The 16,712-nt window shown below is 50.0% G+C and overlaps 1 protein-coding gene across 2 annotated transcripts in view; it reads left to right on the top strand.

Annotated features, from left to right (window-relative positions):
* Positions 1-624: 624 nt before the first annotated feature.
* The window catches only part of Ank1 (ankyrin 1), a 77,050-nt gene continuing 60,962 nt past the window's right edge, over positions 625-16,712 (top strand). For both annotated transcript variants that reach the window (XM_055593434.1, XM_055593433.1), the window contains exons 1-2: positions 625-686; positions 14,687-14,785. In XM_055593434.1, the coding sequence (XP_055449409.1) occupies positions 14,735-14,785 (51 nt within the window). In that variant the 5' untranslated portion in view covers positions 625-686; positions 14,687-14,734. The remainder of the gene's footprint in view (positions 687-14,686; positions 14,786-16,712) is intronic.

Genomic DNA, 16,712 nt, shown 5'->3' with positions numbered 1-16,712 from the left:
GGGGGGGGGGGGGGGGGGGGGGGGGGGGGGGGCTGAGACAGGAAGATCACAGGTTCAAGGTATACCTGGTCTACAGAGAGCTTGAGACAAGCCTGGGAAACTTAGTGAGACTCTGTCTCAAAATTTAAAAAGAAAAGAAAGAAAGAAAGAAAGAAAGAAAGAAAGAAAGAAAGAAAGAAAGAAAGAAAGAAAGGTGGGTGGGTATAGGGGTGCTGGTGATGTAGCTCAGTGATAGAGCACTTGCCTAGCATGTGTGAGGCCCTGGGTTCAATACCCAGCAGCGGGAAGACAAAACCAAACAAGGAGGGCTCTGCACCATAGAGGCAGCCAAACCCAGCTGTGTGGGGTGTTCACCATTGCAGCTAGTTTGGAATTACTCTCAAAGCTGGTCTCTCCTCCTTGCAAGGATAACTACGTGTAAAGGTGCCCAAAGAGAGGGATTCCCAAGCTGTAAGGCAGCTCCAGACTGGACCTGTGGGTGCTGACATCACAGCCGGGGATGTCATGTGCACCAGGGTGACCTCCTGTGAGGACCCGATCCTTGCTGCACGGGGAAGCTCACACCCTGTTGTTTTTCCTCACAGGCCGACGCTGCTACCAGCTTTCTACGGGCGGCGCGCTCGGGAAACCTGGACAAGGCTCTGGACCACCTGCGCAATGGAGTGGACATTAACACCTGTAACCAGGTCAGCGGGTGGGGGACAGCGCGGCCACTTGGAGGAGGGGCCCCTGCCTGCTGCTGTGCCCTGACAGCTTTGGGACTTGTCCTGCCGCACTCTTCCCAGAGCTTCAGAAGTCACTGGGGCTTCTGCCCCGGTTCACCCTGTGTTGATTCCTTCCAGCCTGGGTCCGCAGACAGAAAGGCTACCTTGCACTGGCAGTGATGCCCAGGCTCAGTCCATGCCATTGCAGCCTCTCCCTTAGAAGCTGCTGTGGATCCTGCACTTGCCTTGGATGTGGCCTTTGGAAAGGAGCAGGAGGAGCCTTAGGCTAGTGCTGGAGCAATGGTGTAAATTCCTTACCCCTCAGCAGTCTTTGGGGGTTCCTAAGCACTGGGAGGGAGACGAGTGCTGCAAGAGACAACCTTCTGCTCTCAGCATCTAGGGACTCGACCACCCCTCAGGGATCTTCTACAAGTGGGGTCCATAATGTTTGTCCCTCTGAGACTGACTTCTTACTTTTAGCATAGCGTGCTCATATTGGATATGGTAGAGGTTTGCTCGGCATCCCCAACAACCTGCCTCTGGGCTCTGCCCATCATCTTCTCCCTGTCCCTCCAGGTCTGACTGGAATTACAGAATTCAACCCTCCCCTTCCCAGGTACAAGATCCCATTACAGTTGAGTTGGTCTTGTGCTGGATTCAGTCCACAGCAAAAGAACAAGGAGGGTGAGACAGGTGATAAATACAGGCTACGATTGTGATTCTGTCCATGGCAGTGAACTTGGGGTGGGGGTGGTGAGGGTGTGTGAGCTGGGCTTGAGTAGGCAGCCTGGGTGAGGAAAAGGATACTGTCATCTCCCACCCAGAAAGACCCACAGCCACATACACATGGACTCCTGAACCCTCAAGGGTTGAGTCAGATGTCCTGTGTGGACAGAGGAGAGGCTGGCTAGAATGCTGAATACATTGTTTTGGGGAAGGAGGCACGAATAAAGCCTGGGGACAAGGAAGAAGTCTTCGTTGGTAGGTCTGAGAGAGAAATCTGGCATCCTCCATCTATAAGTCTCTCTCTGGACTGAATGGGCAACCCCAACCTAGGGGTCCCAAAGTTTGCTGTGTCCTAGCTGCCATGCAACTGCCAGTGGAGTCAGAACGTAAGGGGGGGCTTCCAAGGATTAATCTCCCAATCTCAAAGGACCAGCGAGCTGGCCACTCAGGGGCAACTGAGTGAGAGAGGCTGTGTCTGGCTGGCTGTGGCAGTGGAGGGTTTGGAATGGCACCGAGGAATGGCTTCCTCTTGAAGGCCCTCCTGTGGACACAGCTGCCACCTGCAATGGCTCCCTTCCTTATCTGCCTTGTTGTAGGTGTCAGAGGATGAAAGCAAGAGGCAGGTGGGCATCCTTGGTGCTCTGTTGACACCTTTTCTCTTGGGCTGCTGACAATGCCTGTCTGCGGTCGTGGAAGGGGGTCCCGCCTTAGGTTTCAGACCACAGACCTGGCTGCCACCAGCCCGTTCCTTTCAAAGCGGACACTGCTTGCCACACCAAGGAAATGAAAGACACCAGGAAATAAGGCAACCCGCCGGTGTGCAAAGCTTGCTGTCCATGACACATGCTTGCTGCTTGCAGTTGGACACAGGCTTCTATCCTCTGGTCAGGGCCTGGTGATGGCCGTAAGGCACCTGGGCTTCACCTTACGTGAACCCGCCCTTCCCAAAAAGTCTCCACAGGCAGGAGTCAGAGGGTAATTACTCCAGGTCCATACACAGAGGAACTTGGCTCACATAGGAGACATGCTTGCCCAGGACACATCTTTTGGTTCTTGTCGCCTGAACAATTAATATTAGTGTCTGCTTACAGAAGGTGCTCACACCAGGGTGCACGTGTACTGACACGTGGCTGCTTTTGTCATTTGTTCTGGCATCATTGGATCTGTGCATCCCCACACATAGACTAATCCTGCCCCTTTACCCCTGTAGGCAGGGAGAATTGATAACTGCGTAATCATGTATGGCTACGGCCACGAAGGAAAGGCATAGGACAGTGGTTCTCAACCTGTGGGATGCACGTGTTAAATGACCCTTCCGCAGGGGTCACCTAAGACCTTCTGAAAACACAGGCATTTACATTAAGATTCACAGCAGTAGCAGAGTGACAGCTATGAAGTAGCAACGAAGTAGTTAGGTGGCTGGGAGTCAGCACAACATGAGGAGCTGTCTCCAAGGGTCGCAGTGTTAGGAGGGCTGAGAACCGCTGCTCTAGGATATTCCGAGCACATAGGAGCCTGACCTAGGGTGAGAGGTCAGAGAAACTTTGAGGTCTGTGAGCTGAGCTGAGGTTAACGAAGGGACAGCCAGCATGGGTGAGTATAGACAGCCAGGGACCCAGCCGAGGGAAAACTGGAGAGAGCCAAATCTCACCAGTGACAAGGGCATGACAGTACCCAGCTGGACAGCGTGCTCCCGGGCCTGACTAGGGTAGGCACATATATGCATTATGTATGTGCACCTACCTGCTGCCTCAGACTTTAACCCTGAAGTTTTTGGTTGAGGGGGATGGATGGGGGCGCGCAAGGGCAAAAAGCTTTTAGGGAGCGCCGCTCACCAAGAGGAGCGGAGGTGGCTCAGTAGTGGAGAACCCAAGCAACTGCATTGGTGCAACCAGGCTGGCTCTCTCTCCTGCTTGCAGATGTCACATTAAGGGTTCTGATCTTTACGCTGAGAGCAAAGGAAAATGAGCCTGGGCTCCAAACAGATGGAGGCTGCAGAGGGGAGCGCAGGAGGCCCGGCTGTAGGAGGAGGTGCTGCAGCAGTTCAGAACGTTGTTGGTAGCTTGGGTAAAATTCATGGCCGAGGAGAATAAACAGAGCCAACAAGCCTCAACTGTGAACTGGAGTGGGAGGCGGACTTCCAGGATGACCCCTGCGGGTCTGGCTTAGGGAGGGCGGCACCATCCGGGACGCTGGGCGTTCTGGAAGCGCACAGCGTGTTCACTGTAAAGTCCCCACTGGAGCAGTGTAGGGACGGATAGCTAACAGTGGAGGTACACAGCAGCAGGGGCATCCGAGGCTGGGATGCAGGTGGGAAGGGAAGGTGACCTGAGACAGGCCCCCACAGCTAACTCATGCTAGCCCGTGAAAAGGGATGCAAGACACGCAGAAGCCAACCTCTGCAGAGTCGTTACACGCGTGTTTATTAAGCAGCTACCGCGTGCTAGGCTCCATTCTAGGCACTGCACATGCCTGACAGAGAGCTGAGTATTATACGCTAGTAAAGGGGACAGAGAGCACGCGTGAAAGCATGCTAACCGATGCCCTTATCCGGTAATTGGTAGCTGGGAGGCAGGGTCTGCTTTAGACATGTGAAGGAGATAACTTTTGAGAGGCCTGGACAATGAGAGGGAGAGAGCAGGGTGCTTGCTGGGAGTAGCATTCCTGAAAGGGAAAAAGTGTGAAGGGCCCTGAGTCAGGAAGCACTTCCCTTGTCCTGGAGCAGCAAGGGCAGTGTGGCTGGGGTGGGCTGGGCAGAGACGGTTACACTCCGGCCAGTCCCTGCTTCCTTCATCCAGCTTCCAGCGACATCCAGAAGTCACTATAGCATCAAATGGCATAGGGCAGAGACCATGGCGATTAAAACAGGCTGAGTAGGATGAGCTGATTGGCTTTTCCCACTGCCAGTTTAGCCACTCGAGAACCGAGGCAGGAAGCCTGCCTGAGGCTGGGAGGGGACAGACGCAGGGTTCTTCTGGCCACACAGGGGCCAGAAAAGATTTTGATGTCTGTCACACTTGCTCTCGGGCTACTGTGATGCGCCTAGTGTAAGCCAGTGACAGGTGACTGAGCCCCGTGTCACGTCTTCCATCGCTTGTGAAACAAGGGCCTGCAGAGGAGTAGTGCAAGGGTCCCTGAGGCATCCTGGGACGCGCAGTGAAGGAGGGTGAGGAGACTTGTCTCAAGCTCAGGAGGCTGGCTTTAGATCACCACAGACATGCCTGTTACAGGCCTGTTATCTGCTGTTTCGGACCTCCTGACAAGCCTAGGATGACATTAAAACATGTGGTCCCAAATTCTGCCTATGTGCCTGTGTCCTATAGCCACACAGAATGCCTTCATACTCTTAAGCCTCGCTGCCTGGGTGAAGCTCTGGGGTGAGGGTGGGGGATGAAGGTGGGGGAGAGACTGTATTGTTTCATGTCTGGTACTGAGCGAGTCTGGTTGTCATCAAAGGAAGAGAAGGAGACAATGCAATGCCCTGTCTGCGCGCTGGAGCCTGCTGCAGCTTCTGTCACGAGTCTAAATCACTTTTAAAAGGGAAATCGTGGCAGTTCAGTGTCCAAGTGGGTTACATAGTAATGGGAAGAGGGACTGCCTCTGACATAATCTGATTGGCCTGCTCGTTGATCACTGCCCCCTGAGGGGGGAGCAGCCTTACCAGGCCACAGTAGAGGACAATGCAGTCACTTTTGATGAGAACTGATAGACTAAGATCAGAAAGAAGAGGAGAACCTCCCCTATCAGTGGACTTGGGGAGTGGCATGCATGCAGAAAGGGGAGGGAGGGTGGGATCGGCAGGGGAGGAGGGAGGGGCTTATGGGGGGATACAAAATGAATAAAGTGTAATTAATAAAAGAAAGAAAAAAGAAAAAAGAAAAAAAAAAGGGAAATTGTATTTGGGGGATTAGCAGGAACTACTCCACTTGATGCTCACCTTGCCAATCGTGAGGATCAACAGACAGGTGGAAAGCAAGGTGTTCTTTGTTGCTTGGAGGAATGTGTCACAGTTTCCTCATCATGGGTGTCTAAAGCCCTCCCCCATCTGGCCACTTTGAATGCCCCCTACAGCTTACAAGGTGGCCAGAACAGGTTCAGAGAAAATGAAGCAGAGAGAGACAAATTCGAAACACTGAAGCAGTGAGCACAACTGCTTAAACCCACTGGCCTGGGTCTGCCTTCTCTCCTTCTTTTCTTCCTTTCTTTTCTTTTTTTAATTTTAATTTTTTGTTTGTTTGTTTTTTGAGACAGGGTTTCTCTGTGTAGCCTTGGCTGCCCTGGACTCACTTGTAGAGCAGGCTGGCTTCAAACTCACAGAGATTCGCCTGCCTCTGCCTCCCTGAGTGCTGGGACTACAGATCTGCATTACTATGCCCTGCTTCTTCCTTCCTTCCTTCCTTCCTTCCTTCCTTCCTTCCTTCCTTCCTTCCTTCCTTCCTTCCTTTCTTCTTTCCTTCTTTCTTCCTTCCTTTCTTTCTTTTTTTTCTAGTGAAGGAGAGAGAAGAGTAATTGTCTAGTTCGTTTCATAAAGGTGTCCATTTGCAGCCAATAGAGCCATCTCCCACATCCCAGAGCCTGGGGAAGGAAAGACAAGCATCACCAGCTGTGCAGAATGCACATCAGTGGTTACTGTGCACCGGCACACAAGGAGGGAACTCAGAGTCACCCACAAGTGCTCAGATTATACACATCAGGGGTTAACTCTGAGCCCCAATAATGCGTCTGTGTCACATTAAGGAAAGAAATAAAAGCACTTCCTTTGGGAGTCAGTTACCCACGGGCTAGTCCAGATTGAATTCTCCACTCCGTGCTTCCTGTGCTGTCTATCCTCTGTCTGTATGGTGTATGTCTGTATGGTAGCCGCCTGAAGGCTGGCTTGTGAATCTGTTTGTCCTTGTGTCTGTGTCTTTCTGTGTGTCTCTTGTATGGTGTGTGTGTGTCCTGTTTTTATTGGAGCACATCACATGGGACCAGAATGGGACACTTCATAGTAAATATTTAACAGACTTTTATAAGCGATTAAGTCTCTGGTTCCAAATAATCCCAATTTATTGAGACAATAAACATTGGTTTATCAACCATCATTCATAACTGGTTGCTTTCAACGTTTATGGTAGATTTTAGGAAGTTTCTTTCAACTTCTGGATTTGCTGCTTTGACAAGTTGCGTTGTCTGGGCAAGGATACGGAAGAATAACTCGTGATAACAGCTATGAATTAGCTTAGATTATAAAAGCTGATCACACGGGAAACCCAAGACGAATCTGAGTACATAGTAGGATAGCAGTTGTAAGTCTAAAGTGACTTCAAGGTGTACTATTAAGGTAAGTGAAAGTTACCCAGTGAAAGTTCTAGTCTCTTAAGTCGTAAGAGATATTTTCATAAATGATGGCAGGAAGTGTAGGAGCAGCTAGGCAGGCATGCACAGCGCTAGAGCAATAGCTGAGAGCTTACATCTGATCTGCAAGTTGCAGGCAGGGAGTGAGGCCAGTCTGGCATGGATTTTTGAAACCTTAAAGCCTGCCCCCGATGACACACCTCCTTTAAGAAGGCCACACCTCCTAACAGTTCCACTAACTGGGGAACAAACATTCAAATATATGAGCCCATGGGGCCCGTTCTCATTCAAAACACCACAGAGGGTGTTTCTAAGTTCCGTGGGAACATGTTTCAGTGAGCTGTTTACCTTTTCAAAACAGGGCATGTGCCTGGCAGAGAGGGGAGTAGACTCGCTGAGGACAATGACCCTCTCTCAACCCTCTCTCTCCAGCCTGGAGCAGACTGGGACCACTCTGGTTGGTGGAGGAGACCTGAATGCAGAACTGCCCTGATCGAAATAGGCTACCGATATGACTTAGCCTGGAATGTTAATATTTGGTGGCAAACCTGATACTTTTTTAAAATTGTTAACAGGCATGGCTCTCCATGCTTGCTCTGACCCAGTGCCAGCCCTCCTCAGCTTTTAAGATAGGGCATGTTCACGGTGGGATGGCTATAGACTGTACGTAACCTGTCTCTGATTTCAGTTGGTTTTTTGTTGTTGTTGTTGTTGTTGTCTTGTTTTTATTTAACAGCAAGACAGATGCATGCTTTGCTTAAAGTCAAAACCGCAGAAATGTACAGTATCTGAAAGTATCCCCTCCCCCACCGTGTACACCAGGCTTAGCAGTTTGGTGGGAACAGTGTCGTGCTTTTCTCCACATACCCAAAGCGTTTCCTGCTGAGGTTCAGATACCAGGATGATAGGCCATCATCTTCAAACCGTTAGAGAGACGAGTGGTAAGACTGGTTAGAGGCCTTCCTCCTCCCTCCCCAGGCTTCTTCCTCTAACCCCACTGCCCTTCCTTGGGAGGCCTGATTCTCTTGTTTTTGTTTTTTAAATAAAGAATTCTCAAGATCTCGGACATGAAATCTTTCTAGTCCATGGGAGATATTCTTAGCTGCTGAGCTCAATTTCAGTGCCCATTCTCTCATTAACTTGAACTTGAACACCCTCCCCCTCCACTCCCGAGGGCCCTGAAAACTCGGCAGTGGGTTTGTTGCTGAGCTGTGGGATTCTGGAGCATGGAGGCCACTGCAAGTTTTGAGCAACCACACAGAAGAAGGAGGGTGATCTGAGGTCGATTGGCCTCTAGGAAGAGCTCAGAAATTACTGTTATTCCTTTTAAGCCTTAAGATAATGAGACAGATCACAGCTCTCCCCTCCTCCCAGGATAACTGAACGCTGATCCTTAAGAGTTACCTGGGCAGAAAACTGGATTTAGCTGTAATAAAGCCAAGAAGGAAAAATACTTAGAGCCAGCTCGCTCCTTCCTCTCTGGCCCCCTAAGATGGTACAGTCCTCCTGGATGCTTCCACTCTGCAATTGCCCCCCGTCTCTAGAGGAATGCAGGCTCACAGAGGAGGGAAGGGTAACCCCCTCCCAGCCCTGACAGTTGTTCAGCTCCATCTGCCTCCTGAGTCATTAAATTGCAAGATAGAATATTTTTAACAGACTTTCCCCACCAAGTGGCCTCTGCAGAGCCATAAACCCTCTAAAGTAGAAACGATGGCAGGTGGCAGGTCCTTATCACAGGCATCCATGTGAGGCCGGGACTGTTCCCTTGGCATGGGTTGATGCCATGCAGGGCAGGTTATATCCTTACTGGATAGCATTGGAGCTCTGTTTCAGGCAGCTCTTCATGGGTCCTGCAAAATTAGACCCGGCAGATGTGGTCAAAATCTCCACCAGGGCTTTCAGAAAACCCAGCCCAGCCCCCGCTCACTAGCCAGAACTTCAGGTTGTCCTCCTCTCCTACAGCCTTTCTGAACCTTTGCCTCCCCCTCCCTCCTGTCTTCTTTCAAACTGTAATTGTTTCGTGTCTACAGAAGCACAGAGAGTGCAGCACGAAGACTCCCGCCCGCCCCCATTTGCTTGCATTTTTTGCTACTGCTTTTCCATGTGTTCTTTATATCTACTGACTTCCCTGTCCATCCATGATACTCTGTTGTCCCTGGACATTTCAGTTTGTACAAGGCACAAGTAAGAAAACCACCCACCTGGCTCCCACTTGCATCCAAGTCAACATTCCATCCAGGGTCCAGCTGGCCCTCTCCACAGCCTCCCTTCCCTCTGTCTCTCCTTTCTCCCTTCTTCTGGCTGCCTTTCTCTGTCCCCATCCCACTTTCTCATTCTCCCTTCTTGTTCCACGGGTCTTCCTAGGTATACACCTGACCTTGAGTGACAGGACCATTTAATGTGAACAGCTCCTCAGGCTCTGCCTGTCTCTTATTTTTGACCCTGTTCCATTCAATGGTTTGAACCTCAGTGATGTCTGTCTCTTAAAACCCAAGCTAGGAAAAAGGGAGTCCTTGTAGTCGTTTGACTTTTTTGCTGTGTCCTGGTCATTCTTTGATCCTTTCCTTACTTCTTGCCACTCGTTGCCCCAGGTTCATTCTGAGTTGCCCTGTGCCAGCATGGGCTCTGTGGATTGCCACCTGTGCCTGCTGTGTAGGTCACTTCCCAGGGGGCCCTTTGCTTCTGCTCTGATACCCATTCCCAGTGTTGTGTCTGTTGTCCCTATGCAGGAGAGTGGGGCTCTAAGCGGAAACCTAGGCGCCTGAGCTCTATATGTGACCACACCAGGGGCAAGATGCCGCCTGATTGTTTCTTTTTTCTTTGTTGTTGTTTTGTGTCCTGGTTAGTTTTATGTTTGCTTAAAACGGGTAGAGTCATTTTGGAAGAGGGGAACTCAACTTCAGTTCCTGTCTTCACTTCCTTTGATGATGAACACTGATGTGGAAGTAGAAGGCAAATAAACCCTTCCCTCCCCAAGTTGCTTTTGGTCATCACCACAGCAGTAACCACAACAAAGACATACTTTTGGGTGGGTGGGCTGGGGGTGGGGGCTGTGAGCCCTTAGTCAGAGGACCCAGTTTGGGTCCGTGTGCTCCGTGGACAGGGTGAAATGGATGAATAGGAAGCTTGAGGGCTGTGTGTGTTCTGAGACCATCAGTACCAGCTCTTGAGGTATCCTGCCACTTCCCATGAGCTGGGGGACCTCAGGGTACCAGCTGCTGACTGTCTGAAGCTTTCCTTCTGCTCCTGACTGGATGCGTGCTAAGTTTCCGGTGACATGTCAACTGTATTTGTACATTTGGAAATCAATTAGTGTAATTGGGGCAATCAGAGGAGCTAAACAGAGGAAGAGTTTACCGAGAACAAATGTCTGGAATCCAGTTTCTGCCAATGGAATCTCTCACAGTTGGTACAAGAAAATACTCCGAGTTAAGTCGTGCAGGCTGAATGTGACTCAAGAATTTCTTAAGATCCGCTGAGAGCAGCTGCATAGCTTACAGGGTTCCCTTCCTCCACCAGACATGCTTCTCCGAGGAATGTTCTAAGATGGACATTTTTACCCAAAAGGGGGCAAAGGCATGAGAAAAGAGCTGGTCAGGAATGGTAGTGTGAAGATGTTTGCCCCTCAAAGAGACCATCTCTTCATTAAGGCCATTGTGACATGACGGCTTATGAAGCCCAGGGGTCTGGAAGGCTCCGATAGGGAGGGTGTGGGATATAGAAGCTTCAGAGGATGCTGCTGTCACCCTAATTGTACAAAAACAAAACAGATAATATGCGAAATTATAAATCTTCCCGAACTTGGCTGGCAGCCAAGGGAGTAGAAGCAACCAGGCAGCCTGGATGGCAGAGAGACGCTGCCATCCAGAGAGGCCCACACGAACCATCACCATGTAGTGTGCACGCAGAAGCAGTGACCCCCTGCAGGGCAAAACCCTGAAAAATCTTAGAGGTCAAGGGGTCTGCGGTGAATTTTTGACTCCATGCCTTGACTGAGTGCTCATGGGAAATATTGGAAACCAGAGAGAAGCTCCCGAGGCCATGGGTGATTAGTGGAGGATGGAAGAGGAATAGTGCCTCAGGCACCCCGATGCCTCTCTTGATACCAGCAGACCTGCTAACACACTCTGGAATGCACGTGAATGTTGTCCTTTTGAGGAGGAGCAGAAACAGACTGCTTCTGCTGATGGACCAGAGACACTCCCGCTTGGTTTGTGTCAGTGCCTCTGGATATCCTGGTAGCCCGAGGAGGCCAGCGACTGTCCTAGGCCCAGGTTTCATACCCCAGTAACAATCAGATCTCTGGCTCTGCTAGAGATCTGCGGTCATGCAAGGAACACCCATCCAAGCCCAGTGCAGACAAGGCAAAGTAAGGGAGAGGGAATGGAAAAAAAAAGTGTCCTACTCTTGAGGTCCAGACATACGGAGCCTGACCATAAGAGAGCTTGCCTACCGCTTCTAGTTTGTGTCACCAGGAAGAACACGCTGCCAATGGGATGGACGCACGGGCAGAGAGGTGGGTCCATCTGAGGCACAGGTACCTGGAGCAGATGGAAGCTGGGAGGTCCAGAACACTGAAACCCTTCTGGGACCCTGACCCCTCCATTAGCTCACGATGACTGCGGCCTCCTTTGAGAGGAGTGTGGAGGCTCACAGACCAGACATGATGAGACTCAACTCCAGGTCAGCTCCTGATGTCCGCCAGCCATGCCACAGATGAATCAAATCTGTTTCCAGCCATAAGCAATGTGTTTCCAGGACTCCTGTTCTTACACCTGATACCTGCAGTCGATTAAGAATCATTAGTGCAACATCCACATAAGACAAAACACAAACTATAACCAAGAGACAAAACGGTCAACGGAATCAGACTCAGAACCAGATTGAAATGTGAAAGCCGCCAATGAAGAAATGAATGACATTTATGAACAGATGGGACATTTTCAGCGTAAAGATGGGAAGCCCAAGGAAGAGCCTAATGCAACAGAGCGATTAAAAACCTTCTTAGTCAGAACAAAGTTTTTCAACAGTGTCGTCAGTAGGCCAGACAAAGGCATGGTGAGAGTCAGAACTTTAAAATAGAGCAGTAGAGAATATCGAAGTTAAAACAAGAGAAAGCAGAAGGAAAAGAACCCAGCGGAGCAACTAACAGCATGGGCATCTCAGGTGGTCTAACACGGAAGGGTCTAGTGCCAGGGGTCTGTGGGGAGAGGAGCACAAGCTAGCTAGCACCCTGCAGGACAGCACGACCGGAAAGAGCAACAAGCAGCTACTGCGTCTCGCTTAGCTTCTAGTCTCAAGTCTCTTGAACTCATTTGTGCTTATCTTCTACACTGTTACTTGAGAGAAGAAATATGTAGCTTATCCCACTCCTAATCCCCTCAACACCCCGTCTGCCATTTGGCTTCAAGAGAAAGTGACTGTGAAGGTTGGATGAGGAGCTGAAGTGATAAGGAGAGATCCAGGAGGCTGCCTCTTACTTTTGGCAACCAACTCACATCTGATTTAACTAAAGTAAAAAGCATATGGTTCCTGGCGATGAAGAGGTGGTAAATTGCAGTTCATCCCTGTCCATACTCACAGCTAAGAACAAATAGTTCACATAATTTGTACTCCTCCCTCTTCACACTTAAGCAATTCCAAAAATCTGCTGAAAGAAAAAGAAAGTGTTAAATTCGGTATTTATCCATGGGGCACTCTCTCGCTATTGAGAGTAGTCTCTCTTGTAGACTAGACATGCGTTTAGTAAGGTGGAGTCTCCTCAGAAAACAGGATGGAACATTGGTCCTCAGGTGCCCCACAGCCTTAGCTGCTGGGCTGGTTGGTTAGCTACAGAAGCTAAAACTCCATCCACCCGCAGAGGCTCACTGCTGGAGAGAGCTTTGCCTCTGAAGCTTGGAGCATTTGCTCACCTGTTGAACCCAGCTTCCTCATGAAGGGAGAAGGATGCGTGATGAGAAGTGTTGGAAGCGTGGCTTCTGATGTGTCAGCATGTGGGGTTAGAACTTAGAAGCACATATGGCGTCCTTATTTTGCCATTGTAAATGAACTTGTCACTCCAGTGTTACATGAACTGGATGTCTGGCTGTGGAACCGTTTCTTAAAGAGCAGCCCATTCCCCCTCCCTGCTACGGTTTCCTATGTGCCTGTAGGGACACTTAGGGTGTTTTCAATGTATCTGTTCCTGCATCACCCCAGCCACAGTGAGTCCTTTAAGTGAAAGTTTGTCTCTTAATCACCTCCAGGGCACCGCCAGGCACTGCTGGCTCTCCCAAGGTTTGGGATTGGGTAGATACTCAGCAGTACCTGTGGCACTGCAGCTACAGGCACAGCCTCATCTGCAGCTACAGCTGTGTCCCCAGAGGTGCTCAGTGCATTCTGTCATCTACTAAGTCCAGAGTTTCTTGCATGCACTGGTTGGCTGTGCCTAATAGGGTTTCGTTTCGGTTCTAAGAGAGAACATTATATTCAGATCATCTGAGTGATAGATGTAAAAATTAACTTACAGAGAGTGCATGAGGGCTGGGGAGATAGCTCAGCAGTTGGTACTCAAGCATTAGGACCTGAGTTCAGATCATCAGAACCCACACAGCTGCTCTTCAAGCATGGTGGCCTGCTTGCCATTCCAGCCTCCGTCTCAAAAGGCAGAGAGAGGACATCCCGCAGCAAGCTGCCTAGCAAAGCTACTGAGATCTATGAGCTCTGAGAGACTCTACCTCATAGAATAAGGTTGAAGAATGATCAAGAAAGATTTCTAACTTTAACCTCAGGCCCCCACACATATATGAGCATGCATACATGTATGAGCACCCATTCTCAGAAAGGCAAAGTCATAAAGGAGGAAAAGATGGTGGCAGCAGAATCTGGAAGGGAGGGTGAGACACGCTTTGGGGTTCAGACCCACTCAGACTGATCCTCTTGGAAGAAAGACCATTGTGTATGCCAGGAGTGGGCTTCCGGAAGGCTTGCGGACCAGGAAAGAAAGAAAGAGAGACTCCTGAAGACCAGGACAGAGAGTAGAACCATGGAGATCAATCGCTGAGGTCACAAGCAGACTGTTATTAAAAGTAAACCATGCTTTTATTTACCTGATTAAAAAGAGGAGAGCTAGCTCCTAGGAGGAGGGCAGCCAAAACCAGGCTTGCTCTCATGTGGTTGTGATGTAGAAGAATTGTGTATCTTTGTTGATTTAACCACGCTGGGTTTCTTAGGCTTCGGATGAAAGGTGGAATCACAGAGCCTCTAACGCACCTTCCCTCCAGCTTTCTGTGGTCAGAAATCCAGCATCCTTATGGATCAGTATCCCGGCCCCAAAAAGCAGGGACAAGTCACCCCAGAGCATCGTCACTGTTAGAGGTTTCCTCTTAGGCTTGTCCACACTGCAGGCCTGAGGCTTTCAGGACCAACCAGTACCCACCACGTAGGTGGCAGCGCTGCCAAGCCAAGCACTAAATGAGCCACATCCTTGCTGGTATGCTACCAGAACCATCTCGGGTGGTAAGCAGAGTGTAGCCATGACCACAGCCCCACCTCTGCATCCCAGAAGCCCCACATGCCAGGACTTGGAGCCTTCTAGAGCAGCGTTGGTAGATCTCTGTCTACAGGCCTGAAAAGGGGAAGCAGACCCTCATCAGACCTGCCCCAGCAAGAGGAGCAGCTGCAGAAAAGGCTGGGACCTGCCAAGCACCCCCTCATTTGACAAGCAGCTCTTCAGTTAATGTATGCTTTGCAAGCTGGGCCCAGTGTTCCTTACCCCTGCCCTAGCTATGCTTCGGCAGGTGGCTCTCTCTGTGGCAGCTCTACCCACCCAGGGACCCTGCATTTCTGCCCTCCACTCCTCTGCACACCTTAGCCAGTCCTTAGGATGGCAGAGTGGATAGCGCCACTAACCAAAACCTCCCCACCTCTTCTCCTCGCAGAACGGGTTGAACGGCTTGCACCTGGCCTCTAAGGAGGGCCACGTGAAGATGGTGGTGGAACTGCTGCACAAAGAGATCATTCTGGAAACAACAACCAAGGTAAGAACGAGGCGTTGGAAATTCCAGTCTGTGGGCCTTCCTGTGTCTCCTCAAACCACAGCTTGGAAACCAGCCTAAACACAGTCTTGGGTTTCCAGGAAGCTGCTCATTACATCCTGTTTCTCTGAGTCCCAGGGGACACCTGAAGTCACAGGACCCTGTTTCCAGAAATAGTCAGCAGGCCTTTATTCTAGCCTTACCACTGGATTCTGAAACCATGACCTTCTTATGGTGGCTTCTTACTGCTTCCCACAGGGCCCTGGAGTTCTTGAGCTCCAGGGTTGAGCCCCTGCTGACATGCTTCCTGCTCTGTGGCCTTAAGGCAAGTTCCTTGGTCACCGGGAAGCCTCAGTGTTCTCGCCTGTAAATAGGGGTTATGTCACGTATTTGCAGGGCTGGTGTGAAAATTAACCGAGCTGTGTATATAAAGTGCCTGGTGTAAGAATTAAATGAGAAATAGTGACGGTGTTGCCACTGAAGAAAATCCTGTCCTTCTGATTTGTCCTTCTCTAAGCCAATCTTCTTGTCCACCCAAAAATCTATTTTCTCCCTGACTGGTTGCCTGAAGTGTCACTGCCTTTTATCAGGAACTGTTTAGCATAGAAGTATCAGTTCGTATAGATTGCAAAAGCTATGAATTTTGCATTGCTAGGAGGGGAACCCTGGACCTCATGCACGGCAAACGCACGGTCTAACACTGACCAACACTCAACCCCTAAAACGACCTTACTTCTTATGAACATGAAACTTGTTTATCAAAAGAATCTCCTTTTACTATCTCATGCTGCTCCCCCCTTCTTCTCAGCTCCCTCTCCCCACCCTGCTGTCTCTTTGCCTGAGTTGCCGTAACCTTTCATTTTGTGTCTGATGCTTGTTACATGGGGCCCTGAGCACAGCCTCAATTTTAGCTCTCTGCCCCAAGCATTTTGCCACCTCTCAGGCAGAAAACGCAGCTGAACGATATAGAGAGAACAGATATAATTTGTATGAGGTGAGCTTCCAAAATATTGTGAAGGAAGAATCCTTTCTCAGGGTGACGTTCTCTAATTTTCACATCACTCCCCACTCACTCATCTGTGCAGTGAGCAGGGCTGCTCCTTGGGGTTTCACCTGCTCCCAGCCCCTTGTCACAAATCGACGGTGTCACCTGCTCTTCCCAGGGACTAAGAAGCAATTAGTGGCCTCTAACGTACCTGGCCACAAACCTGCAGCGCCTCTTCCCCTGGCCTTTCCCCAGAGCTCAGTAAATGCCACTCTTTCCAAATCCTTGCCTTCGGTTTTTATTTTGTGATGAATACTTACTTGGTAGATCTTATTTATAGACATTTATAAGCCAGCGTGCCTTTAGAATGCCATAGAGGAAGAGGGGGTAAAAAGAACGGTGAGCCTCAAATCTTAGGCTATGGCAGACTCCAGCTATTTTCTGAAATTGTCATGGGTCTCCCGGGATTAGGAAAGATTAAAAATAAAGACAAAGCAGGAGACCAAAACCTGCCCCAGCTCCTTAGCTGAGCTCATGAATAGAAAAGTGTAAGATGGATTCCTTGGCCCCTCTCTTCCCTCTTCAACCCAGAAACTAGAGCTCAGCTCCAGGGTGGTTAAGTAGACACAGTGCTGGCCCGACCCCCCCCCTCTTCCTGTAGGTGCTATGGCTCCTTAAACATGGAGAAATCAGGGATTTGTGAAAGAGAGAGTTAAATCATCTCTTCTGCTTCTTCATGAACACAGAGGACCCCACCCCTGTCCTGTGACTCCCCCACAGATCCAGGGGCCTCCTTGAGCCTAGCAGTTGGTGTGTGTGTGTGTGTGTGTGTGTGTGTGTGTGTGTGTGTGGTGTAATGTGTCAGAAGAAGAGGAACGTTGCTCCCTGTGCTCTCACTAGTCTTTCACGATCAGTGTGACTGGCTGGTTGTAGACACAGATGTTT

This window comes from Psammomys obesus, unplaced genomic scaffold, assembly GCF_907164565.1.
Source record: "Psammomys obesus unplaced genomic scaffold, mPsaObe1.curated_primary_1811, whole genome shotgun sequence".
NCBI lineage: Eukaryota > Metazoa > Chordata > Mammalia > Rodentia > Muridae > Psammomys > Psammomys obesus.
Note: the sequence above shows the minus strand (reverse complement) of the source record. Positions and strands in the feature narration are given on the sequence as shown.